General features: G+C 42.4%; 3 protein-coding genes across 10 annotated transcripts; 1 reads left to right on the plus strand and 2 right to left on the minus strand.

Moving 5' to 3' along the window:
* Positions 1–922: 922 nt before the first annotated feature.
* Positions 923–8,497, minus strand: fam199x (family with sequence similarity 199, X-linked). Of its 2 annotated transcripts, none has more exons than XM_017474434.3 (7): positions 8,365–8,497; positions 7,310–7,491; positions 5,914–6,133; positions 5,274–5,426; positions 4,378–4,539; positions 2,570–2,812; positions 923–2,243 (listed from the first exon to the last, which is right to left on the minus strand). In XM_017474434.3, the coding sequence occupies exons 2-7, from the start codon at positions 7,483–7,485 to the stop codon at positions 2,070–2,072; spliced, it is 1,128 nt and encodes a 375-aa protein (XP_017329923.1). In that variant the 5' UTR covers positions 7,486–7,491; positions 8,365–8,497; the 3' UTR covers positions 923–2,069. The 2 variants fall into 2 exon arrangements, with proteins under 2 accessions (XP_017329923.1, XP_017329924.1); XM_017474435.3 differs by having other exon boundaries at positions 7,310–7,513; positions 8,365–8,471.
* A 622-nt stretch (positions 8,498–9,119) lies between these two features.
* Positions 9,120–18,501, plus strand: LOC108268988 (hypoxanthine-guanine phosphoribosyltransferase). The gene is made up of 2 exons (XM_047157037.2): positions 9,120–9,251; positions 17,373–18,501. Exon 2 carries the CDS (start codon positions 17,495–17,497, stop codon positions 18,149–18,151), a length of 657 nt encoding a protein of 218 aa, XP_047012993.1. The 5' UTR covers positions 9,120–9,251; positions 17,373–17,494; the 3' UTR covers positions 18,152–18,501.
* Positions 9,223–26,109, minus strand: LOC108268984 (uncharacterized). 7 transcript variants are annotated; one of them, XM_053681991.1, is made up of 9 exons: positions 22,990–23,298; positions 15,357–15,495; positions 13,750–13,833; positions 12,528–13,682; positions 12,307–12,437; positions 12,037–12,203; positions 11,805–11,959; positions 10,770–10,852; positions 9,223–10,714 (listed from the first exon to the last, which is right to left on the minus strand). In XM_053681991.1, exons 4-9 carry the CDS (start codon positions 13,328–13,330, stop codon positions 10,614–10,616), a joined length of 1,440 nt encoding a protein of 479 aa, XP_053537966.1. In that variant the 5' UTR covers positions 13,331–13,682; positions 13,750–13,833; positions 15,357–15,495; positions 22,990–23,298; the 3' UTR covers positions 9,223–10,613. The 7 variants fall into 7 exon arrangements, with proteins under 7 accessions (XP_053537966.1, XP_053537970.1, XP_053537968.1 ...); XM_053681995.1 differs by lacking the exons at positions 13,750–13,833; positions 22,990–23,298 and adding an exon at positions 25,801–26,109 and having other exon boundaries at positions 12,528–12,855; XM_053681993.1 differs by lacking the exon at positions 13,750–13,833 and having other exon boundaries at positions 12,528–13,354; positions 22,990–23,299.
* Between the last annotated feature and the right edge of the window lie 108 nt (positions 26,110–26,217).

Consider the following 26,217-nt stretch of genomic DNA (forward strand, 5'->3'; position numbering starts at 1 on the left):
CTCTTGTTTTCACGGATATGCTGTATTTCAAAAGGCCTACTAAATCTTGAAATGCCCTCATATTATGTCAGATAAACGAGTACATTTCTAATACGTACAACCTCTAAGGTAAATTGAGAAAGGCACCACAAATACACTAGCGCCCCAAATGAAATTCTTGTCAGAATGCTAGTTATGTGTGTACCCTGACTGGTTCCGTGAACATCTGCCAGAAGCAGTGTTTAAACACCCGGATACCTTCCCGTGCACGTGCGAACACGTGCCGTGACCTTAGCAGAGAGTCACATGGTGACCGTGACGCATGACGATGCAGTTTTAATATAAAACTAGCGTCGCCATTGGCAATCTTTCACCGAGTTCCTGTCTGTTCGACAGGGAATCCCGACATTTATCCAGCGCTGATCTGAAATTGATTTTTCTTTCCAATGACCGTCTTCTTCCTGGCAATCACTTCGGTAAGAAGACCTGCATGCTTTAGATACACGCCTGCGATGCATATGCCGGTGGCCAGATGATGCAGGAGTAACCCAGTGGCCAAACGTAGTGTTTGGATGACCCTGCAGCATTCAATGAAGGGGAACAGGCGAAGTGATGCTCGCTATGCCCGGCGTGTGCTTCACGGTACTACGTGACCCGGACAGCGGCATGTTGATCAGTTTAGCAGTTGTTCATCCGTTATGGTGGAAAGACATGTGAAGCCCGCCTGTATAAGCAAAGCCTGACCCACTGGGTAGTGAATGCCAACGCCTTGGCCTACAGGTGGGCCGGATGGCCGGCGTGCCGCTCTATGAGGAGGGTCTCCTCGTTCATGAGCACCTGGGAATCACCACGGACCCTTTTCCATACTCAGGACGTGACATCTTTGCTGTAGGTTAACCAGGTGTTTAAGCACCACGGGGGTAAAATAAAACGACATCGGGAATTGCAACATGCGTACTTTACTGAACAGAACGATTCGTTAAATGGATCATAGGAACCTAGAGAGTTTCTCACACACACAAAATCTCCCTCAAATAAAACGTGTGAAACTTATTACTGGGCTTCACTTAAACAAACTTAAATAACCCGCGGCTGAAAGTATAGTCCTCATTAGTCTATAGTCTCCTCATTAAACCAAAACCGCTCCGATTCTAACCTTTACTTTAAGAAATGAAGACACAAAAGCTTGCTTCAGGATTTCGCAGAGGTTTTTTTTTTGTGCGTTATCGTTGCAGCCAAAAACGTTCGGATTTGCCGCAGAGTTTTTTTTTTTTTTAACGATTCGCTGAGTTTTTTCTGCTCGGATTGGCGAAATCGCAATCGCGCCAAATCGTCTGTTGGTAAACGAGACCTTTTAGCCGTACCCGTGTTCGAAACGGCGTATCGGCGGAACGCGCGTCGTGACGGCGTCACGTGACGTCTTGGCCCCAAATCTGTGGAAAATCTGCGGCGATGTCGAAAAATTTCAAGCTCCTGGGCAAATCACGGAGTTTCCAAAAGTCTGCGAAATCCCGGAGGGGCCGCCGATTCGGTCTAACCAACAGGTTAGACTCGAGTCTCGATTTAGAAGTGCGTACTACGAGGATCACGCTGTCTGCAGAGCGGTTGGTTTTGTTTCGACACACAAATACATACATCAAAGAAAAACATTGGGGGGGGAGAAAAAAAAAATAAAATAAAAAAAATCACAAAATTTTCGATCCACAATGACTGACACAGATATTTTGCTTCCTCGTGTTCAGTGCGCTTTACCTCCCGAACATGTCCAACACTTTGAAACCCTAAGAACGAAAGACACCGGACACGGACGCTTCTAGATCCAAACATCGTAGGAGAAATTCGGTGAATAAACTTTTGCTCTGGTTACGCGAGTAGCCGTGAACTACGTTAACGTTAAATAAACCACTATGGCGGGTCGACCGCCGTACGACTCGACGTCTTCTCGTTATTTATTAGTGATCTCTTTATTTATCAGTTTTGTTTTTTTTCCTTTGTTACTCGTTTGACTCCGAAGAGGTTTCACGTACTAAGAGCGACGGACGGGAAGGTGACGAGAATTAGTCGAAGTCGCACGGAATAATTCGCTCTCGTCACATTAAGATGTCTACGTCGTCACCGTGGTCGTCCTCTTCGGTGACTTTGAGCGACAGGATCTCTTCGTTAAGGAACAGACCGCTCAGTCTTTCCTTGCGAGCCTGTCTCTGTTCTTTCAGATGTCTTTTACGCAGAGCCTTCTGCTGGAGTTTTCTCTGCTTAGAGCGCTTCTATAAAAAAACAAAAAAAAAACACAAAGAAAGAAAAGTAAAAAGGATTGCAAAGCAAAACAAAGTACGCAAGGTAACATTCCCCGATTAATTCTTTCTCCGATATCCTTTAAAGAATTCAAACCAGTTTTGTACGTAACCTGTGTTTTTTCAGGTCGTATATATACTTTGTACATCTGGCCCTCGGTATTTAATTGCCGTTAAATAATAGTTTGCACCCTATTAGAAATCCTTATAACTTTATAAAACCAGATCCTTTAATACTGTTCTGTGGAAACGCTGCTTAAACGTTCCAGTAAGGAAAACACACACGGTCTCGTGTCTACCTTGGAATCTCGGATGCGCTCGGCCACAGCGGCCAGGTTGCCGTCGCTGTGAGCACAGCTGATGCTCGTGGACGAATTGGAACTTATGGATCCTGCGCTGCTGCTGGTGCTGCTGACCATGCTGACGTTGCTGCTACTCTGCACGCTTACAGCACTGGCGCTGCTGGGAACGCTCCTCTTCCAGCTGTCTCGCAGTCCTGCCGGTCTCTGCCGTGGACTATGATCTTTGATGTAGTTCCTTACCTGGATAAATCATGAGATTCGAGTTAAACGCCTCTTTATGAGATTCATCTTACGTGTATCTACACTTACTCGCCATCAAAAGGCGAGATGAGCGCTAGGAATGAATCATCAGCTAAACACAGTGCAGACAATCGAGCCAACATTCTGTTCTACATAATCTGACCATTACGATGTGAACTCGACAAAGCATCATACTATTGTTCTACCTCTTATTATTATGTCGACTTGATATTATTTATCAGGAGGTCCGAGTGTTCACGTCGTGGCCTATGGCTCGTGCATTTCAACGTACACCTGTGCACTGACTGGTGAAGTCTCCGCTGGTCCTTTACCTGACATCCGACATCGATATCATAAACGCGGGGAAACGTGATCGTTTTCGTCAGGAAGTCGTCTTCGTGTGTTTCGTTAGAACGGCACCAGACGACATTCCCAGCATCGTCTCCTTCATCACTGGTCACGTCCTCCACACGCCAAGATCGCTTCTCTAGTCCACTCTGACCTCGTTTCCTTCCGTTTACGTGCTAGTGCTAATGCTAGTGGCGTTTCTGTACATGAATCCCGTTTCATTCGGCCGAGTTCTTCCGGTCCCGTCACAAACGTTGACTCGTGTTCCCACCCGTTTGTTCTTCATCTGTTTCGTTGTCTATTTTCCATGTCCAATTCGTATCGCTTCGGGTTCTCTAACCTGACGCTTTGACGTCTTCCTCGGTCGACCCGTACGCTTTCCTTTCATAACCTTCCCATTTTGTTTATACTTGCTCCTGATTTCACACACAGCCGACTGGGAACATCCGACGTCTTCCACCACACTCCGGGTTGGATTTCCATCTCGAAGGAGTTTTATAACCCTTTCCGTCGTTTCAATCGACAGCGCTCTTGTTGGGGCCATGTTTCCTTTCAACAAGTCCAAAGTGAAGGTCTGTAAGCACTCAGTTTTAACTGCGGACTAATTTGCGTTTTTAGATCTGTGCTGGTATTAGTTTTAGAAACGCAAATTACAAAGCGATTCCATCATTTGTTCACCCTCAACATTGAGTGATAATAATCACCTTAATAATATCACCCTAACCCTCTACTTGTTTGCAGGACGTTTCCCAAAGCCAGAATGTTCAGCTATTAAACAAAAATGGTCGTGTGTCATATCGGTCATTTGTTTATTTGCTAAAAAAAAAAAAAAAAAAAGCCGTATGAACATCCTCTAATAATTTTAGCCGTTTGTTGAATGAAGCGGTCTAAACTAGATGCCGTGTCAAAGCAGACGTGTGTTGAAGAAGAAGATCTCCAGGCTCACACAGCATTCTGATCACTTCTCGGGTCACGCATTTCTGTCGCATAAAAAAAAAAAAAAACTATTCTGACTAACCTAAGAAGAAAAAAAAAACAAAACAAAAAAACCCACGTACGAGTATATAAACTACAGTACAACGCTGCTCATAGTCTTTATAGCAATGTTTTCAGTTTCATCTAAATCACAGCTGTATGAACTAGCGCTGGTCTTAGAGAATTAAGAAAAGCACTACGTATGGTACGTTAAAAATTTCCCGCCAAATTTTTTTACTGACCTGTTTTAGTTTATCGTCCGTCAGGCAGTTCAGCTCAATGATGAACTCGCTGTCGGTCGGAGATATCTGAGCGCTCGGGTCGATTATCTTAATTATGTCGAGCTGCTCCCGCAGCCCCATTTCCGTGCTCACTTTCCGGCTCAGGTACTCGATGTACTCCACCTAAAAGAGAAACAGGCCATGTTATCAGATCTCTTGGGATAAGCATCGATCAGGTAAACCTCAACGAAGTGTAAACTTTTTTTCCCCCCCTCGTTGGGGAGTAATTCTTATGGATGTGATAGCAGATAGCAAAAAGACAGAGCTAATGTTATAATACAGAAACCTCTAACCTAGCTAACTTACATACTTAGACACGCAAGTACCGAATTAAAAAAGTTACGTTACCGAGCAGAGCTAGTTAACTGACGTGACGCAAATATTACACTTGGTCATTTATACATTGAGGAAAACAATCCGACACTACATATCTGTGAGTGGTAAAAGTATGTGAACGGAAAGGATTAGCAGTTAATTTGAAGGTGAAATTAGACTCGGGTGTTTTCGATCGACGGGATGACGATCAGGTGCGAGTGAGTGAGTGAGTGAGCGAGTGAGCGAGCGCTGTGCTATTATTTAAACAACGGGGATCTATCAGGGTCTGATCTTCACAAGACAGGTTTGCGGTTGTGCGTCATGGCACGAACAATGGAGATTCACGATGGAAAAGGTTACAAAGAGTTCGGACTCCACCGATCGACAGTCAGACAGCTGGTGTACAGATGGAGGAAAGTCGAGACGACGGTTACCTTCATCATTAGCGGTCTACTAACAATAGATCGCTCCGAGAGAAAGACGTGTAACAGTCATTTTAACTGCTCAAGAGGCTTTAAGACACGTTATGCTGTCAGACGTACCTGTTCGTCGTTGGTCATGGCACTCCAGGGCAATTCATCCAGATTCCTATGAGGTTTGGTCCTTCGTTTTGAAACGAGGCAAGGTGAGCTCGGTATACTGGGTATGATGTCAGAGAGTACATCGCTGCCGCTGGCGAAATCACTTCCTGGCAACTGAAAGAACGCAAGATTTAGTTCATACGGGTTAAAGATCACACGTACGTCCGTGTCAAATAAACCTCTCTGCGTTTTCAAACCCTCTCATGGGTCGCCGGTTCCTACAGTATACTCCAGTTGAGGAACGACACATCAGTCGGACACAGTTCAGATATGACCTGCGAGCGAACAACCGTAAAGACGGAGCTGAACTAGTGCCTAGGGAGAGACTGAGAGACTGGATTTTTGATTTGTAAGCTGTAATTGAGATTAAAACAAACAAATAAAAGGCTTGAAATATTTCACTAATGAATCTAAATGAGTCTTTTTCGTGTAAGATCACCCAGCTCGATCCCGGACCTTAGAATTCGGCTTGGTTATAACCCTGATAATATAACAAAGGTGTCTTCTCTTCAGAGCCTGAAAGGATGGCTCTACGTGCTAAAAAGACGTGAAAGCAAACGTTAGATTTTGATTTTATTTCCTCCCCTTTGGCGAGCCTTACCTGCCACTCGAACTCGCTGTCGGACCAGTCCCAGTACGTGCTGATGGAAGACGACACGTCGCTGCACACGCTGCCTTCAGGGAAGAAGTCAAAAGAAGTGAGCTCCTGATCGTCCAGGAGAGAGAAGCAGTCGTCTTGGTCCCCGACAGACACAGAAGAAAAGAGTTCCTCGCTGCACTCTGAACTCGCCACGCTGGTGCCGCAGGACGTCAGGTTCCATCTAAACCGAAAAGGCAAACGGAAGGCATTTACAAAAATAATTCATATCTGGCGCATAGAACCGTAGAGCTACTCAAAAACACCTACATTGAATATAAAACACACACAAATTGACTTTTGATACTGTTTGAACTCTGTACTAGGGCTGTCACAATTAAGGTTTTTGGATATTATAGACACGTTTCCATTCATTCAGACATTTGCAGGCAAAATAAATGCACATTAGAATGTGTGGGGCGGTGGTGACGCAGTGGTTAAAGGCTCTGTATAATAATAATAATAATAATAATAAGAAGAAGAAGAACCTTCAACAACACCACGCAAAGTAGGGGTGTAACAATACATTGTGATATGCAACTGTATGACTGCTAATGCGTGTCAGTCGTTGCGATCTGGAGCTATCGGGCACACAATGCTCTCTCTCTCTCTCTCTCTCTCTATATATATATATATATATATATATATATTTTATAATTTGGGCAGATTAGAATGATTTCTACAATTTGAATCACAAATTCCATCATAGTTAAAAAGAGTTCTTCTGTAGCTTTCGAACGACACCACCAGCCCCACGCTGCTGTGATCTACAGTGTCTGAGACCGAGGCTGCAGACTTCGGGTATTTTAGCTGACGTTAAAGCGCACCTATTATGGTTTTGAAACGCGTCTAATTTTGTTTTAAAGGTCGCGTACAATAGACTTACGTGCATCCGGGTTCAAAAACACTTTAACGTGCTCATAATTTAAACTGCGGCATTAGGTTTTTTTCCCCTCGTTGTCACGAACGACTCGTTAAATGATCCGTTCGAAAAGGATTTGTTCGAAACTCCTCCCTTCAGAGAGCATCCTCTGCTCCGATTGGTCAGATATCCCAGTTTGTCGTGTCCAAATTGTTCTTCATTCAAATTTTGTTCGGAATATTCTGGAGAATCGAATTGACTCATGAATCACAAGGTCAGTCTTGTGAATCGAATCGAATCATGATCGGAGTGTATCGTCACAGTCCGAACGTAAAAGGTTTTCAGTCACGGGACTCGTTCCGGATTTATATTACGCGTTACGTCGGAGCGATCGGACATCCACCACCAAGGCAGAGATTCTTCGTATGAATATCTTCAACGCGTGTCGAGTCATCTTGACTGCAAAACAAGGTGTTGAAAGGGAATTAGTGAGATCACCTGTTGCTGTGGAAGCGGTGCAGAGGGTCTGTCCGATGACAAGAGGACAGCCGACAGCCGAAGTCACTAACATCCAGTGTGCCGTCTTCGCTGAGGTTTCCCTGCTGCAAGAGCATTGGAAAAGGCTCCTCGGGAGCAAGGAAGTCCTCGTGAACGTGATCAGACATTTGAAACATGAATACCTGGACAGAAAAGATGTAAAGGCTGTTTCTCCATCAATACTTGGTTAAACACAGTACAAAAACCATACAAGAGCTCCATAATACCTCTCTCAAAACTCTACTACACTGCTACCTCAGACATGCGATGCTCACAAGAGTTAATGTTTCTGGAAGGGTTTTATATATATATTTTTATATTATAAAAATTAGCTAAAACATTATTTAAACATTTAAGAAACGCTCCCAACGGCAATTATGCCACGGACCACTAGGGGGCGGCGGACACCCGGCTGAGAAACACTGATCTCGTGTTTGGCAGAATTGAGAGACCGTCAGCCAATCAGATGAGAGTATTTCCACGTATTTTCCTGTGTAAACTCTGTATGATTGGTCTGACCTCCGTTCACTGAAGATATAAAATTACATCCCGTCTTCTTTTACTGACGCTTAATTACGTAGTGGAAAATTATTCAGAGTTAAAGATTAAAAATAAATAAATAAATAAATCTTCGGGTGTACAGCCTCTAACGCCCAGGCCAGACTACACCCCTGCTATCCAGCAGTTCCACAGCAAGAGCACAGTGACATAAGTCTGGACTTTTCACTCATCAGGCCAGAAAATAAACGCTGCTGTTTAACTGTGCCGAATTTACACGATGCCGCAATATACTCGGAATCTGTCGGGATAACTCGTCATGAACCATCGACCGTTGCTGGGCCTCAAGCACAAAACCCTAGTTAGCTTTAGCCATTGTGGTACAATCCGCAACGGCCAGCCGTGATTCACCACTATTACCATGTATCCTAGCGTAATCCCTGTTTAAGTTAATAGCGTCGACTCGAATCGATAATAATGGTGTAAATAATAAACAATACAGTCCTACTGGAACATACCTGTGTTTATTTCCTTATTGTACAAACACCATTTCCTCAGCAACAGACCCGACTTTACAGCTTATCCCTGACCTCCGTCATTTGGCCACACCCCGCAAAACCGACCACTCCAACGCGTCACCCACAAAACTCCGCCCACTGAAGACGTTAGGTATGTTCGCACTCGCTTTACTTCTACGCAGATTAGTCGTCGCGTACGTATATGGCAATCCGTTTCAGCATTTAAAGCGCACCTATTATTTTGAAACCTGCCTAATTTTGTCTTAAAGGTCTCGTACAATAGATTTACATGCATGACTTTAATTTGCTCATGATTTAAATTGCAGCATCACCCTACGGACGACTCCTTAAATGGTGAGTTCTAAAGGATTCATTCGAAATTCCTCCTTTGACAGAGCATACTCTGGTCTGATTGGTCTACTGTGTACAGCGCGTGTCGGAAAAGAAACACCCACTACCATATCTAAATTTCAGCAGTAATAATGTCGTGGGTTTTACCTTATCGATTTCATAGTGATACTTCGGAAGATCAACCCGAACCACGACGAGAACAGGACGCTTCTCGGTGGTAAGTTTGTATGTAGTTTGACAATAACGGGGGTTGGCTGGTTAGCAGAGGCCTACAGCTGTGCACTGGCTGTACATGTATACAACACAAAACTAATAATAATAAATAATAAAATCATACTTACAGGTTGTGATCCTGAGGCGCAAGACGGTCAAAATAAAGTGGGTACGGCCCCGTCTTTAACGAATAATCGTCTTGCGAATCCCGCGACTACAACTGCAGTGTTTGAGGGCGGCCGATGAACACGTCGTTTGCGAGCAGCCAGTAAAGATCAGAGGCGGGGCTGTGTTACACAAACTAACATCGGTTCGTACAGGAAGTAAGTCCGGAAGTACTGAAGTCTCTTTTCAGACTTTTTACATTCACAAACAGCTCTATAACACACTACATGAAAGGTAACATCTGAAAAAGCATAATAGGGGCACTTTAAAAGCCTGCTTTCAGTGACAATTCCTGCTGCCAGTTGGTGGCGCTATGACCGTGATTCGCGATAGTCACATCCATGTGCTCGGTCCTCATGACCAAACATACAGCTCAAGTCTGAATTTGTGAGACACTTCATATTTCCCGTTTTTTTTACGCATTAACTTATCGCCTTGGCATAATGTTGACCAAGTTTGGTGACGATCACATGAATCGCCTAGGGAGGAGTATTTAAAAAGTTCTCCGCATGTGCTTCTCACAAAATCCAAAATGGCAAAATTAGCCAAATTAGAATTTGAAGAATTTGAGGAATGCCATAGCCACAAATACCCATGAGCACTCTGAGTCGTAAAAAGGACGTCGCGACACATGCCACTGAGGAAACATACTCTATAAGGCCAAATATATGTGGACACCTAATCATCAGACCCATATGTGGGCCATATTCCCCAAACTGTTGCCACAACATTTGCAAAAACACAATTAACTAAAATGTCTTTGTATTCTGTAGCTTAATGATTTCCCTTTACTGGAACCTTAGCATTTAGGATCATTTTAAAATACCAAAGTATTTGAGTTCTATAGATTACATATGCAGGATTAATAAAATTAGCAAGATGACTTTGGGCTGATCTTCAGTTTAAGGTTATTCTAACAGCAGCATGATACCTGGCTGGCTCAGTTACAGTAAGGTCTTGATTTGTTCAACTGAGTAAAGAAAACAAAATGGATTTAACATTTGCAAGGGGAAAAAAAAAGAAGTTATTTTAATGTGCGTGTTTTAAGCCATTGTTTTAATTTGCAGAAAATTACGAACACAAATCAGAATTATACACAAAACACTAACACAAACACACAGCACTACAACCAATCTGCCGCGAACATCGTTCTGGTTAAATAACCATTTCTACACATACAATTTGCAATGTCCGAACGCACTCATTTCTGTCAGTTAAAACATTCTCTGTGATCACAAACGAGTCGAACCAGTCCGTCAAAAGCCTTTGGCATTACCACATGCCCGACGTAATAGAAGTATTACAACTCAACAGTATTAATTGATGGGAACACTGACAAAAAACAACAAAAAAAACACGAATGTATTAAGAGAATAAGCATCTTTAAAAGTAAAAGACAAGGAACAACCTTCAGGCTCTGCGTCGAGTTAAACGTCAATTTCTCTTACGAACCTATAACAAGTTATTCACTGGTGAAAAGCAAGAATGTCTTAACTGTCGTCCTTATATTACAAGATGCGTCACTTTCTGTTCTGAGCGTAACAGGAAATCAGATACTTCTCCCATTCCGCTGAGCGTTTCCTTGATTGATCGTGGGCGTAACCTAGAAGACAATCACACACTCCGTTTATTAACAAATGAATTCTTCATTTTAACGACTAATAAGTTCTACTCACTTGTTTTCAGATGCATGCTGCTCTTTCGCTCATGCCTGGCATGACCGTTTTGAGCCAGTCTCAAAGACAGACAAGAACTTCTCCTGTTTAAGTAAAACATTAAAAGAAACAGAATTATAATATAAAAATCCAGAACGAAGGTAGGCGGTATTATAGGCACATTACTTTTGGAGGTTATTTCACACCAAACGGTTAGTATTTGACCGAACACAGACAGTTTTTCACCCTAAGGGTGCTTTCATAATGACTAGAAAACACAAGAAAAAAAAAATAAAAAATGCACCAGTACAATTGACAAATTACACCAATGCTTGCTGATGCACAAAAATGTGCTCCATCAGTCTTTAAAAAAAAAGTTCCTCAGCGTTAACCTTGTGATGGTACACTGACATGTTGTGTGTTCTTCAGCCAAGAGGAAACAGGAGGGTTGGCAGGGTTTCAGTCATTTGCATTGGTTTTAAGAAAGATGGAGTGTGTTTGTCACGTCCAGACAATTACACCCAGACCTGTATAATCCAGCAGTAAAAGTGTTGCTCACAGCAAGGCATCAGCAACGCTGGACAAATTAGTAGCATGGGAATCTGTGCCAAGAAGATTGTGTGTCAGTGCTATAGTTTTTTTTTGTTGTTCTTGTTGTTTCCTGGTGGACAAGTAGGTTCAACATCCAGAAAATAAACCCTCCTTACTGACTTTAGCAAAGTCAGCGGGGTGAATAATTTTGAAACTCATAATAAGTTGCGTTTTCAGTCGAATTTGGTGAAACCGCTTGAAGCGTCCGTCGTGTCGAAATATTCCAATTGCTTTTGTTTGATTTGTTCATTGAAAACAGCTGAAAGTCTGCAAATTTTGACAATAAACCTGATTTGCACTGGGGTTTGAATAAGTTTGATTGCAACGGTTAAAAAATATATATAAATAAATAAATGAGTAGCATTAACTGTTGTCAGAGGGTTCTTATTGCAATAAGAGCCATACAAGGAAACGGAAAACTACAGCTTTACACATCTTACATTCAACTGATCAAACTTACTCTACCTCATAGCACCAATTTTCCCCTTCTCCATAAAGAGCTCCACGAGAACTCTGCTTCCCTCTGGATAGAACCTAGCATACAGTGTCCTCTTAATCACGGTGTCTTTAAACCAACTGACTGCTTCAGTGGACCAGCTCTCACCATTCACTGGTTTCACCTAGTCAGTGAAACATCATAAGTAATATAATTTAAAAAAACAAAAGAGATCACTATATGAAATAAGATAGCACCTACATCCGCTAGACAGACTTGTAGCGCTTGTGCTGGTATTTTAGCAACTTCTCCACAAAGCTCCTTGATATTCCAAAGTGAAAGGCAAGTAGAATCTCCATAGTCAATTCTCCTGATCTCCACTTCAATGTTTTTCATGCCTTCATGTCTGCTGGACAAGGGACTACTTCCTAATATAAAACGAAGCCAAGTTCACATCATGATCATCATAATAATCATCATCATCAGAACGCCCCGTTTATTTTAGGGATTTTTCTTCGTTTCATGTCTCACCCTTCTTCATTCCACATATCTTGGTCACCTGGGCACGGCACCACAACTCTTGCTCAGTGCTCCATCCCATTACGTAAGCGCCGATATCTGGGATGCGATTTATTTCAGCATAGGACCTATTGTTTTTCTTTCTGTTTTAAAATGGAAAACAAAAAGAACGTTAGCAGATATTAGGAAGGAAGGAAGACAAAAAGGATGAAACCCACATTACTACTACTTACGCCATAATATCAGACAGTTCCTGTAGGTTGTTCTCCTTATGCTGGATACAGAAGTTCCCTGGGCTAACAACATGGGTGACAACAACAGGCATCTCTTCAAATTTCTTAATCTTAAATTCAGGTATTCTTACTGCTGCCTCTTGTCCATCCATTGACCTGTTGATCACCGCTTCCATGCCACACTGGTGCTTCATTTGTTCTGAAGTCATCGATTCATTGCATGAAATACAGAAGCTCGGAGTAAATGGATCCAGGATACGGGAGTCATCGTGGTCAGCAAAAGACAAACGTTCATCGGCTGCTGAAACTTGCAAGGAATTTTTCACCTCTGTGGAAATATCCCCAATATCCCACAACTCAGAGTTTGTAAAAATCATACATCTGTAGGTCACAGACTCTGCGCTGATGTTTTTTACTTTGAAGACGGGTACAGGATAGTCCGTCTCAGAAACGATCGGCTTCTCGTGAATACTTGGTAATTGTATGGACTCCGGATCCCTATTTGTTACAGTTCTGCTTTTCAATTGTTGCGTTAACACAAACGCCCCCTCCTCAAAGCCTGCGAAACTCGACTGTTCCATATTTCTACTTGTTCTTAGAAAATGTACGAGTTGAGAAGAGGTCTGTTTCTGGTGTTGAATTTTAAGGCAGTCTCCAAGCTGCTGCTCAGATATGTAGTTGGTCACATTCTGAGTCAGGGACTCTTCTGATTTCCTTCGAGCTTCTGCTGCAGTTGTGTCCTGAGGCATACAATACTGGTCACGTTCCACTTCACACACTTCTGATTCCTGCGTCGACGACATCTCTGAAGAGGTTGTGCCAGGCGACTGCTTTTCAGATTCGAGTGAAAAAGTTAGTTGCTGGAGTGGCAGCGTTGCTACAATAATTTGCACAGCTTTTCTAATTGAGCTTGCCAGAATAACATTTTGTAACAAGGGTCTTCAAACTTCAAAACATGTGGAACAAGTACTCCGGTCTGACTTCTCAAGTAACTGAACTGGAACATGTATTGACGTGATCGGCTGGTTGTTTGTGTTAATCTTGCATCAGAACTCCTAAAGTTTCTGCTATGTCTCTGATGGGACTGTTTTGGGTTGTTTTTTCTTCAGCCTAATGATGGCCTACTTCACTTGCATCGACACCTCTTTGGGGATGCTGCATATGGAGAGTTCCCATGAACAGCTACCAAATACAAATTCAACACTTGAAATCAACTCCTTACCTTAATTTGTCACGAAATAATGAGGAGACAGGCCAAACGTGACCACAAATCTGCTCAGTCAATTGTAAAATTGTACTTCTGAGCCTGTGAAAATGGAGGGGCAATATTTTTTTGTTAAACCCACTGAATTAAAGCTGAAAGTCAGCAATTCAATCACATCTTGATTGCTTTTCAAATCCAATCTGGTGGTGTAAAGCGGTAACATTATGAAAACTGTCGCTGTCCAAATACTTACGGACCTGAAATGTATGAAATAGTGTTCCACGTGGTATAATGGTATGGACAAAGTATATTTGTTCTATACACACACACACACACACACACACACACACAATTTAAGTGTGTGAATTTATCCCTATTGAGCGAGCCGGTGGCGAGGAAAAACTCCCCAAGATGATATGAGGAAGAAACCTTGAGAGGAACCAGACTCAGTAGTCAAAGTAAGAGCATTTCCACATGGACAATGTGATGAGAAGTTACAGGATTGGGACTAAACAACTATGAGGCTAATCAGATAAAAACGAGCATAAAGATTGGACTGTGGATCAATGGAAAACGGTCATGTGGTCTGAGGAGTCCAGATTGACCCTATTCCAAAGTGATGGGTGCATCAGGGTAAGAAGGGAAGCACATGCAGCCTACTGCACAAGCCTCTGGAGGCAGTGTTATGATCTGGGGTTGCTTCAATTGGTCAGGTCTAGGTTCAGCAACATTATGCGGCAGTAAAATGAAGTCAGCCGAGTACCTGAATGTACTGAATGACCAGGTTATCCAAACAATGGATTTTTTCCTTCTCTGACGGCACAGGCATATTCCAGGATGACAATGCCAAGATTCATTGGGTTTCAAATTGTGAAAGAGTCGCTCAGGGAGCATGAGGAATCATTTATCACACATGAATTGGCCACCAATGAGTTCTGACCTTAACCCCATTGAAAGTCTTTGGGATGTGCTGGAGAAGAGTTTACGGAGAGGTTTGACTCTCCGGTCCTCAATACAAGATCTCAGCCAAAAATGAATGCGACTCTGGATGGAAACAATGCTACGATTAATGCACGCTGTAATCAAAGCTAAAGGTGTGGTGGCTGGGGCTCAGGTGGTAGAGCGGGTTGTCCACTAATCGTAGGGTTGGTGGTTTGATTCCCGGCCCACGTGACTCCACATACCGAAGTGTCCTTGGGCAAGACGGTGAACCCCAAGTTGCTCCCGATGGCAAGTTAGCGCCTTGCATGGCAGCTCTGCTACCGCTGGGGTGTGTGAGTGCGTGTGTGTGAATGGGTGAATGAGACACAGTGTAAAGCGCTTTGGATAAAAGTGCTACACAAGTGCAGACCATTTACCATTAAAGGTGGTGCGACAAATGTGTGTGTGCATGACAGGCAATGTATATACATGTCCAAGTTGGACATATACCGATAGATTTAATTTTTATCTTGATAAGCTTAAAACGAAAGCAAGAGAGCCCACATGAACATCTCTGTGTGAGACAAGAGCATGAGATTTCTTTTTTCTCCTTCAGCCAAAAACTTAATAGGGCCATTTTGACAATTTTCAACCAAAGCACCTTTACATGCATACGTAGAAGTAAGACTGGTTGGTTTCACTACCTGATTTGAGATCCTCAAACACTGCAACTAGCTGATCGATTACATGCTGTTTGGCGTCTATGGTCTTCAGCAGGTTCACGCCAACTCGTGTGCGATTTGCGCAAGATGAATTTAGAAACTCTTCAATCTCTTCAGATGTCTGTGAAATGATTTGAAGGATCGGTTTATAATGGTAGTAAATGACAACATTCAGTATAACTCACAATATATGTTAAATAATAAATAAAAAAAAATCTAACTAAATCACCCTTATTAGATAAAAAAATATTGTATCTCAAGTGACCTAGAAGTAGTTGAAAACCCTGGATCCAGAGTACCCCACCATGTAAGATTACATTTCAGTGTTTTTCCTGCTCCATCACACGTATCTGTCGGCGTCTGTGCTGCAGTATGAACCAGACTTTATAATAGTTTGGCGTGTCGTTTCCTGCGCTTTTGACCGGTGTTCTGACGATCTGTCCTACCTGCTCAGGATGTGCTACCGGTAGTTCAAGCTGTCATGTTAATCTAATGGAATGTGCTTTCTCTGAATGAGCTTCCACCTTAATAAAGCCTTAATAAAGGATGTAGAAAGAGGGGTAGCACATCTTATCAGCTTCAAATATCTGTGGTGGTGTTTAATTGTGCCACGTATCACAAAAGTATTATATTAGTAAAGACTCATTTTTTACTATAAAACACTATTTATGTTAGCATTTTACTCTAAGAAAATAATTAAATTCAAGGTAGATTGATTTGACTTGCAATTCACATCCAAATTCGTAGTTGCAAAGGCAAGGTAGCTCAAAAATATGGGCGGGTCTTCAGATATGCCATAATTAAGCACGAAAACAGGTTTTGCGCATGCGCAGTAGGTGTGGGTCGCACATTCTGAGGTAGGACAGATTTGCGCATGCGCAGTACGTGTGGGTACTACATTCTGAGAGGAAAATTCCTGAATATGAAAATAAATTTTAATCGCATTAGCCAAATATCGATGAGACGGGGATTTTTATTTCACATCCTTTAACGCTATTGAATCAAAATGGAAAATCTACTAAACAAAATACATTTCGTTTGATATGCAAATTTTACATAGCCCAAACGATAACTACAACTTGTACTATTCACGTAAGAGAAAAAAAGAATGAGCAAAATAGTCGCCGTAGCTTTATAGATAATTACTCAGTGTTTTACACTAGGTACTAGCTATAACGAGAAGCTCTAAAATTTTACTCGCCATTTAGTCAAACAAATACATGTGTATTGCGAGGATCCGGCTAGATCCTCACGGGTTGCTCAGGAAAGTTAACATACCTCAGCCGGACACGATGCAGGTTTGTATGCAGGGTTACAGGTCGGCCATTGGAAGAGGATTTAACCGAGTAAAACATCCCAAAATTGGTACCTTACATGAGACCACGTGTCAGCACACGATGTCAAGTTCATGGAGAGAGCGAGCAGGGTGGCGACCCTGCCCCTTGACCCCACATGACATCTTCATAGCCGATCATTACATATCCCCCCGACTTAGGGCTGTCCTCAGGCCGTAACATAAAGGAAACTTAACAGCACCTATGTGCCTGTGTGACAGCTGACATTAGTAGGGCTACAGAAAGCAGTACTATTAATCCCACCTTTGTCTTTTCTACATAACTATAGCCCAACATTCTGCAACAAGAACAGCATTTCTTTTTTTCCCCCCCAATTAACATTTTCAGAACTTCACATTGTTTGAAATACTAACGTAACATCAAAACCTCAAGGTACACAGGCATGAACAGTATTACAAAAACAAAACAGTACGTCACATTACCCTATTAAGAAACAATCACTCTTGTAAGACAATAGAATAGTCAAACCAATATAAGGCCTTCACAGACATAGCATTTAAAGGAAAATATATAAAGCAGAATAAGGCCAGAGAATGACGAAAAATTGAAAACATATCACATCAATATTCAAATAGAGGAGCAAAATAAGGATTTGTCCACCCGTTAACCTCACAGTTACAGGTAACCCTTGTTGTGTGCCTAGGGCGTGAAAGAGCTCCAGACTGCGTTCAGCAGAGCTGTCGGAAGCTTCCCGGGCTGAAAGAGAAACCGGGTTGCACTGGACCGAGTACACGTGGTGAATTTCACACTGTTAACAGTTTGGCCATGGCGTCCAGCAGCTCCTGTGTGGTGATCGGCGATGATGAGCAGGGTTATGATCTCGACCTCTTCTGCATACCAAAGCACTATGCTTCTGACCTGGAACGTGTCTATATACCTCATGGACTAATCATGGACAGGACTGAGCGACTGGCCAGAGAAATCATGAAGGATATGGGGGGACACCACATTGTTGCCCTCTGTGTGCTCAAAGGGGGCTACAAGTTCTTTGCAGACCTGCTGGACTACATCAAAGCACTGAACCGCAACACTGATCACTCCATCCCAATGACTGTGGACTTTATTCGCCTCAAAAGCTACCAAAATGACCAGTCCACAGGTGAGATTAAGGTGACTGGTGGAGATGATCTGTCCATACTAACAGGGAAGAATGTCTTGATTGTGGAGGATATAATAGATACTGGGAAGACAATGCAGACATTGTTAGAGCTCCTCAAGCAGTACAATCCAAAAATGCTAAAGGTGGCCAGTTTACTTGTGAAGAGGACACCAAGGAGTGTTGGCTACAGACCTGATTTTGTAGGATTCGAGGTTCCTGACAAATTTGTGGTGGGATATGCGCTCGATTACAATGAGTACTTTAGAGATTTAAATCATATCTGCAGCATCAGTGAAACAGGAAAAGAGAAGTACAAAGCATGAGGTGGTCTGCACCTCACCCTTTTAGCTGTGCATAACTTTTATTGATCATTTTATATTATATCTGGTTTGTAATTTTAAGGTGTGCTGCTTGCTGCAGATACAGCTCCTTTTCTCCAGGAATGAAAAGTATAGAGAGCCATGCCTCCTCTCAAGGCACTGTGGTTCTCACATACTAGTGACCCCAAGCCTTTCTATATTGAATCACTGATGTATTTTGGTTTGAATGTATTCAGCTATAATATAATATTTTTAAAAAAAACGTATATATAAAATAAGCAGGTAAATTTCTCTAATTTATTGTATCATTTTGAACCTTTCTTTTATGTTAAATAAATTTTTTAAAAACTTTATTCTGCGTGATCAGAAAGCTTGCTCATTGAACAAAAACATATTTCTAGTCAAACATTTACACTGTACAAGCCATACTGTACATAATCAAATGTAACTTTATTTATTTTTTTTTAAACATTGTAATTTTTTTTTTTTTTAATGCACAATGATTTCTGGTTGTTTTGATTTTAAGATGAGCAAGACAGCTATGACATTGATCCAAAAAGATTTTTGACCACACCTCTTGACCACAGGATGTTTACCCCGGTCATCAGCCACCTCAAGGTATTGTGGTCCGTCACCACTGTGACACTAAAGCCCTCAACGTACAGACGAAAATGTTCCAGAGCCCAAATTACCCCCAGGCACTCCTTCTCTGAAGTGGAATATGGGCGTTCCGACTTGTGCGGGGTACGGCTCGCAAAAGCAACAGCCCTCTCCAAGCCATCCTCACCGGTCTGGGTCAATGCGGCACCAAGGACCACATCACAGGCATCCGTGTGTACTGCAAAAGGCTTCTCAAAGTCAGGCAAAATTAGTACTGGGGCACTGATTAGCTGTTGTTTTAAATAATCAAAAGACACCTGGCAGTCAGTGGACCACACAAATGGGGAATCCTCCCTCATGAGGGCGATCATTGGCTCGGCAATACGGGCATACCCTGAGATGAACCTATGGTAGTAACTCGTCATTCCCAGGAATTGTCGCACATTTTTAACTGTCTTCGGTGTGGGAAACTGTTTAATCGCAGCCACCTTACCCTCGTCAGGGCCAAGGCCTTTTGGTGTCACCAGGTAACCCAAGTAGCGTAACTTTGGTGTACAAAAATGGCACTTAGCCAGCTTCAAGGAAAGGCCTGCATCTGCCAAACGCCCTAACACACTGGTGAGGTCTTCCAGATGCTGGTCGAAGGTCGGTGAGGCGACCACAACGTCGTCCAGATACACCATACGGCAGTTGTGGGTGAGCCCTGCCAATGCAGTATTCATCAATCTTTGAAATGTTGCAGGTGCATTTGATAACCCGAAAGGCATAACTTTAAACTGACAGAGCCCTTTGTGGGACACGACAGCTGTCTTTGGTTTTGTGTCTGGGGCCACTGATACTTGCCAGTAACCCCGTGCAAGGTCCAGCATGGAAATAAATCTACCACATGCCAAAAAATTCAGAGAGTCATCAACTCTCGGAAGTGGGTAGGAGTCCTTCACTGTATATTTGTTCACTTTCCTAAAGTCTACACAAAATCTTGGATCTGTGCCTGGCTTTTCGACTATCACAATTGGAGAGGCCCAGGGCCCTGAAGCAGGCTCAATAATGCCATCCTCCAACATTCTGGAAATCTGCTCCTCGATAATCTTTCTTTTGCAGGTGAAGCACGGTAGGGAGGAAGACACACTGGCTTTGCAGTCCCAGTGTCTATTGTGTGCTTAACCAATGAAGTACGTCCCAGCTTCGCCCCAAAAAGATGAACAAAGTCTCCCAATAGGTGTGCCAGTTTTTTCTTGTCCGCTGAAGGCAGGGCTGCTTGTTCCACCACTGGACCAAGATCGGTCTGGACATCGTTGAAGGTGAGGCTAGCTACGTGGCCCTCGAAATCGTCAAACTCCAGCAAGCTTAGGTCTGGCACTAAGGTGGCATTATCTCCCAATTTAACGCTTCCTGTGGCTGGGTGGATGTGGACGTCAGCCTGAATCATAAAATCTGTCCCTAAGAGAATGGGACAAGGCAAGTCTGGAATCATGGCAAAGCGGTGAGTAAACGGTTGATCCAGTAGTTGAACAGGTAGCCATACAACATCAGATGGGGTGCATTGTTTTGAGTCCACCAACTCAAGCAGGGAAAAATTCCAAGGAAGAACGGCATCTCCTTCTATCCCGCATTTAAGAAGGGTGAATGGATGGATTGCTGAAATGGATGCGCCTGCATCCAGGGTTGCCTTCAGTGAAACCTGATTGACGACCACCACTGCCGTCAGTGGAGTATTCGTTGACCTCATTGGGCTGTTTTGCACCAAATTAACTGTGTGTGAACTCTGTCTGTTGTGCACTGGTCCCTGATTCCGTTCTCTGCTTACCCTCACGAGCCCTTTAAAACCTACAATGCCAAGCACCAGTCCCACCTCTAGTGACCTCAGAAGTATCTGGGGTCTCCTGGCCCATCTTAGAAACTATAGCAACCCCTCCAGCAGGTTCAGCACTACCACTCTGCCTATTCTTCCTACAGTTCCCACAATTGTGTGTGGTAACCCCCGGAGTCAAACACTTGTAGCAGTACAGGTCCTGCGAGGAGGTGTCGGGGCAATGGGGACTCTACTAGAAGAAACAGGCCCGAATACAGCATGTAGTTCATGGACGGTCAGAAGTAGATCTGTTAAAGTAGTAGGTGTGGTAGCATGAAGGGCTAGTCTATTCTGATAAGAGACATGCGGGCAGATTACTTCAATCTGTTCTCGCTCAGAGGGCGGTTGCTTTAGTCGCTTGAACTCAGTCACTAGGTGAGCTACAAAAGTGGGGAGTGGCTCATTTGAAGTCTGAACTCTGTCCAAAATCCCTCTCCAGAGAGTAGGTGTGGCTGCATGGCAGAATACCACTTCTGGGGCTCCTTTCCAAATAACCTTGTCAACTCAAGGAAGAACTGAGTGTCAGATAAACCAAGCGTTGTCTTGTACAAAGAAACAGACTGAAGCCATTCTTCTGGGTCAAGAGATTTACCCCCATCAAACCCGGGTGCCATAAGTCCAGGGAGATGGGCTGAATGAACTGCAGGTGTCAGTGGATGTAATAGCCCAGTGTGGCTAGTAAGAGTGTGTGTAACTGGGGTTGAGCTAAATACAGGGTAGGCATTAGAGGCTTGTCCCTGTGTCTGTTGAGAAGTCTGATGATCTTGGTTGGTGTGGCTAGCGAGTGTGCACATTGCAGGGGCTGAGGTAAGTATAGGGTGAGGCCCTTGTGTCCTGTCTATGTGAATGCTGAGAAGTCAGATCTTCTAACTGCTGCAGCAAGCTGCGTTGTAAGTCAACAGACATTCTTAATGCCGATGTCAGTGTGTCTACCTGTCGTTGCAACTTATCTACCCGAGCGGCAAGACGCTGAACTATGAAAGACCCACCATCCAAAATCTCAGCCGAAACCAAACTACCCTCATCATTACCACCCCCATATGTGAATATATCAAAACGCTCAGCCAGTGCAAAAGTTGAGTAAGAAATGTGGTTATACTATTGCAGAACACCTTATCAATAATTAAATGAGAAGGGGGAAAAAATGCTTAACATTAGTTAACATTAACATCAGTAAGAGAATGCATCTCAACGGACAGCAGTGATGATCCTAAGACACATCCATCCATCCATCCTCAACCGCTTACTCCTTTTCAGGGTCACGGGGAACCTGGAGCCTATCCCAGGAAGCATCGGGCACAAGGCGGGGTACACCCTGGACAGGGTGCCAGTCCATTGCAGGGCACAATCACATACACACTCACACACCCATTCATACACTACGGACACTTTAGACACGCCGATCAGCCTACTATGCATGTCTTTGGACTGGGGGAGGAAACCGGAGCACCCAGAGGAAACCCCCGCAGCACAGGGAGAACATGCAAACTCCGCACACACATGGCCCTGGCGGGAATCGACCCTGGAGGTGTGAGGCGAACGTGCTAACCACTAAGCCACCGTGCGCCCTCCTATGACACATATATAGAAGAAAAAAATATATATGCATGTATACATACATGTATCCCAAAATACCCTGTCATGTACTCCCAATAGCAACAGATAACCTTAAATCCAACAGTAACAGTTTAAATGAATGGGTGTTTACTTTTTTTTTTTCCTTCACCCGAACACCTACGTATTAAAACACACTGTGCATTTTTCACTGCTCACGTAGTGCTGCTTTGCTCGTTTGTCCATAGAATCCAGACACAAAAGTCCTGCCTTGTCCTCTCCTTCACTACGCAGGTCAGTAGCAGCCGGAGCTCGCCGAGGTGTGTCGAATCAGTCAATCAGAAACGTACCTTTCCCGGCTAGATCCTCACGGGTTGCTCAGGAAAGTTAATATAACTCAGCCGGACACGAAGGGAAAGTGCTGTTCTCCGTTTATTGCATGAGGGTTACCATAGGTTTACGCAGGGTTACAGGTCGGTCATTAGAAGAGGATTTAACCGAGTAAAACATCCAAAAATTGGTACCTTACATGAGACCACGTGTCAACACACGATGTCAACTTCACGGAGAGAGAGAGAGAGAGAGAGAGAGAGAGAGAGAGAGAGAGCTAGCAGGGCGGCGACCACGCCCCTTGACCCCACATGACATCATCGTAGCCGATCATTACAGTATACCAAAACCTAATGACTTTTAACGGCTAGTCTAGATAAATATCGTGCTAAATAATTAAGATTCGAGTTAGACAACAAGCTAAAGGTTAGAATAAAATGATGGGTATGCTAGTTGACAAGTTCTACTTCGGACAAGTTTTAAGTTGTAAAATAGTTAATCTTACCTTTTCCGTGAAATTGTACAGCGCTTCATTTAGCGTGTTTCTGTTATTTTCAAAAAAGGAGTCATTTGTAAATCAGTTAAGTTCTCATATCTTCAGGACACTGACAGCCGGCAGCCATCTTGCACTCTCCGACCGTATCCAAGGCTAGCTAGCCTTCTAATGAGCTCTCGTGCGCGCTCTAGTGATGTGTCGGTCATTGACGATTCGTTCACTTGGAACGAATCTTTAATATGACTCGGGAACAACGAGTTGTCTCAGAGCGATTCATTCATTTCGTTCATTGACCGCGCATGCGCAGCAACATCCCCATAGGGTCTTTACAGGAAATGATTAGTTCACCTCTCGAGTCGAGTTGTTCGTTCGTCACGTGACATAGGCTGAACGCAGTGGAGCGGTCACGTGATGAATTAACTAATCATTTCGGTTTCCGGAACTGCATGGTGCATTGCCTATGGGGCGGTCACATGACGAACGAACGACTCTCGGACATCTTAAAAAAAAAATCTGCCTGGTTTTGACGGATGATGTCATATCCTGTTCCCGCCCATATTCTTTGCAACTGATTGCATTAATACGATTTCTATTTTTTCATTAATTTATTAAAACCATTATTGTTCAGGAGTTACATTTGCAAATAAACAATTTTAAAGACATTTATAATGCATAATAAGAACATCTTCATGATTTCTTAACATTTGCTTTATGGAAACTGCATCCTATGCAAGTGAAAACTTTACTTAAAGCAATCTATTATGCATTGATAAAGGTTAGTAATTGTATTATAACTCACAATAAGTGTTTATAAGGCAGCACGACGTAACTGTCAACAACAATATAAAATAATGCACTAATTGGGCCTAGAAATAAATCTGCTTTACCAATAAGTCATTACAACTATAATATAATAGCATTATAAAAATGCAGCCTGTATTTTTATAAATACATTAATGGAACCATAAGACTGACTAATTAATACTTATAAATTGGTGTATAATGCATTATGAGCATGGGCATTGAAAAAGCAAGTGTATCACTTATAAGTAATTATAACAATAGTGTAAATGTAGCTACAACTGTTATTATAATGAAGTATAGGTCTTTATGTGTCGTTATAAGTGTGTTTATGGAGCAGTAATACATGCTTATAAATAATTATAAATGGGTCTATAATTCATTATAAGCATGGGCCTCATAGAAAATGTTACCAAAAAGACTTGTGACTTGACTTGGACTCGTGAACAACTGACTCGAGATTCGACTCGGACACGTCATTTTGGTTTGACGTTCCCGATTACGTTCTCTCTTTTCTACCCCCACATGACTGCATCAAACACCAACTTTTTCTATTCATTCCTCATTCATTCATTCATTCATTCCCTATCAGTATGTGCAGCAGCAGCAAATATCACAACAATCCATCTCTAAACACAAAGCCAGCATTATTATACACACGCGTGACGCATCTGAAGGCACGTGTTCATCACACATTAGAAAAGCGCTGTCATATAAATGAACAACAAACAACAATATAGCCGAGTCTTACCTTGTGATAATCTTCGTGTCATTTATTTAAAAGAGCAATCAGTTAATCCAAAGGGAAGCTGGACGACTACCTTTACCCATCATTACTTGAGAACTACAGCAAACCGCGGCAACTCAAATAGCTCAAAATACACAGTATGTTGGCATTTTGCACCAAAAGTAATATCTTTTCTATTCTAAAGTAATATCTTGAATTTTCTATGAACGTTCTGTTTTCTTGTAATTATAGGGAGAACTTTTGGATCAAATGTAATAGTTATTTGATAACTGATTTAATTTGAATGAATGATTTAAGTAAAACCTTGTGTGCTTCATTAGACAATTTTGCATGAATGAACAAGACATTCTGTAGAAGTAATCAGTTTTAATATTTCAAATTTGATTTAGCCTCGTACACTGTTAATTACAATAACTAGCTGAGAACTATTGCTAAAAATTGAACAATGGCTTGAGACTTCACTTGGACCTGAACCTCAAGGACTTGTGAACATGTCTGATATTTGTATGTGTGTGTGTGTGTGTGTGTACAAAAACATTTTAGATTCCCAAACATTAGTTTTCTAGCACAAAAATAAATCTTACAGAAAAATGTTTGCATGTCAGTAAAGAAAGCAGCATATTACGTAAGACACCACTTTTCAGACTAAAAAACATAATGATGGCTGTTGGGCTTTGCTGCAAAAATAACAAGCGAGTGCGACAGTCAAAGTCTCCAGAAGAGCCATGGCTGGTTCTGCAAGATGCTCAATAAAACTTACACCTCATTTCCTTATAAAACTGCACCAATTGTACCGGATCTTGACTTTGTTTCATTTACCACTATTTACTGCTCTTTATGATATTTTTTTAAAATGTAGAAACCTTTAATTTCATTATTTTGAAGGCATCTTTACTCTACAGTATTTCTTTGAATGTGCCTAAAACTTTTGCACAGTGCTGTATGTATTCACACACACACACACACACACACACACACACACACACACACACACACACACACACACATATCACAACTAAGTATGATGCCACCATGATATGCATTTCACGTTCGGGTAGACATAAATCCAGCTTTTTAACATTCCTTTATAGAAATTTGTGAAATGACGCAGATGAACCAATGGACTGGTTTAAAATAATAACAGTAATAATGGAATTAATGGAAATATGTTAGATGCACCAATATATTGGCACATGTGCTGGGAGCGACCGAGGTACTTGTTTAAGCATGGTTTAAGTTTGAACAATAACAGGGCACAGAATATGACTCACCTTCTCAATGAATACATTCCAGTGGTAGAAGAGAGGCTGTTCGCATGCATCCATGTTGTTCACTCACACAGAGTCAAAAAACAAACAAAACTAGGCCCATGTCAAGTCAGTGTCCTTGAATGAGAACAATATCCCCACTGCTTCTAGTCAGTCTGGTCTTATTTCGTCCTTATCCAAGTCACAGACTGTTATCTGTTCACTGGCTATTCAAACTTATTGAAAAACGCTGCAAAAAAGGTTATTATTTAGTTTGTCTTCATCAGATTAAATTTGGTATATGGCCAACTGGTGGGCAGCCAATGAAACGTCCCTAACGTGACCCAAGCATAAGGGACTCTCCTCTCACAGGACAGATGACTTGAAAGACATTTAGACCCTGAATGCAACAATGAAAATAACAACAATAGCAGTACTATT

The sequence above is a fragment of the Ictalurus punctatus genome, chromosome 8 (assembly GCF_001660625.3).
Source record: "Ictalurus punctatus breed USDA103 chromosome 8, Coco_2.0, whole genome shotgun sequence".
Lineage (NCBI taxonomy): Eukaryota > Metazoa > Chordata > Actinopteri > Siluriformes > Ictaluridae > Ictalurus > Ictalurus punctatus.

Excerpts from the sequence above, each read along its gene's own strand:
- LOC108268988 (XM_047157037.2), top strand. The coding sequence starts at position 17,495 with ATGGCGTCCAGCAGCTCCTGTGTGGTGATCGGCGATGATGAGCAGGGT.
- LOC108268984 (XM_053681993.1), bottom strand. The coding sequence starts at position 13,330 with ATGTCGTCGACGCAGGAATCAGAAGTGTGTGAAGTGGAACGTGACCAG. Across the intron at positions 12,438-12,527 it reads GAACTGTCTGATATTATGGC|AAAGAAAAACAATAGGTCCT; the intron begins GTAAGTAGTAGT and ends ATTTTAAAACAG. Across the intron at positions 10,853-11,804 it reads GGGAAAATTGGTGCTATGAG|GAGAAGTTCTTGTCTGTCTT; the intron begins GTAGAGTAAGTT and ends TTACTTAAACAG.
- fam199x (XM_017474434.3), bottom strand. The coding sequence starts at position 7,485 with ATGTTTCAAATGTCTGATCACGTTCACGAGGACTTCCTTGCTCCCGAG. Across the intron at positions 4,540-5,273 it reads CCATGACCAACGACGAACAG|GTGGAGTACATCGAGTACCT; the intron begins GTACGTCTGACA and ends TTTCTCTTTTAG. Across the intron at positions 2,813-4,377 it reads CGGACGATAAACTAAAACAG|GTAAGGAACTACATCAAAGA; the intron begins GTCAGTAAAAAA and ends TGATTTATCCAG.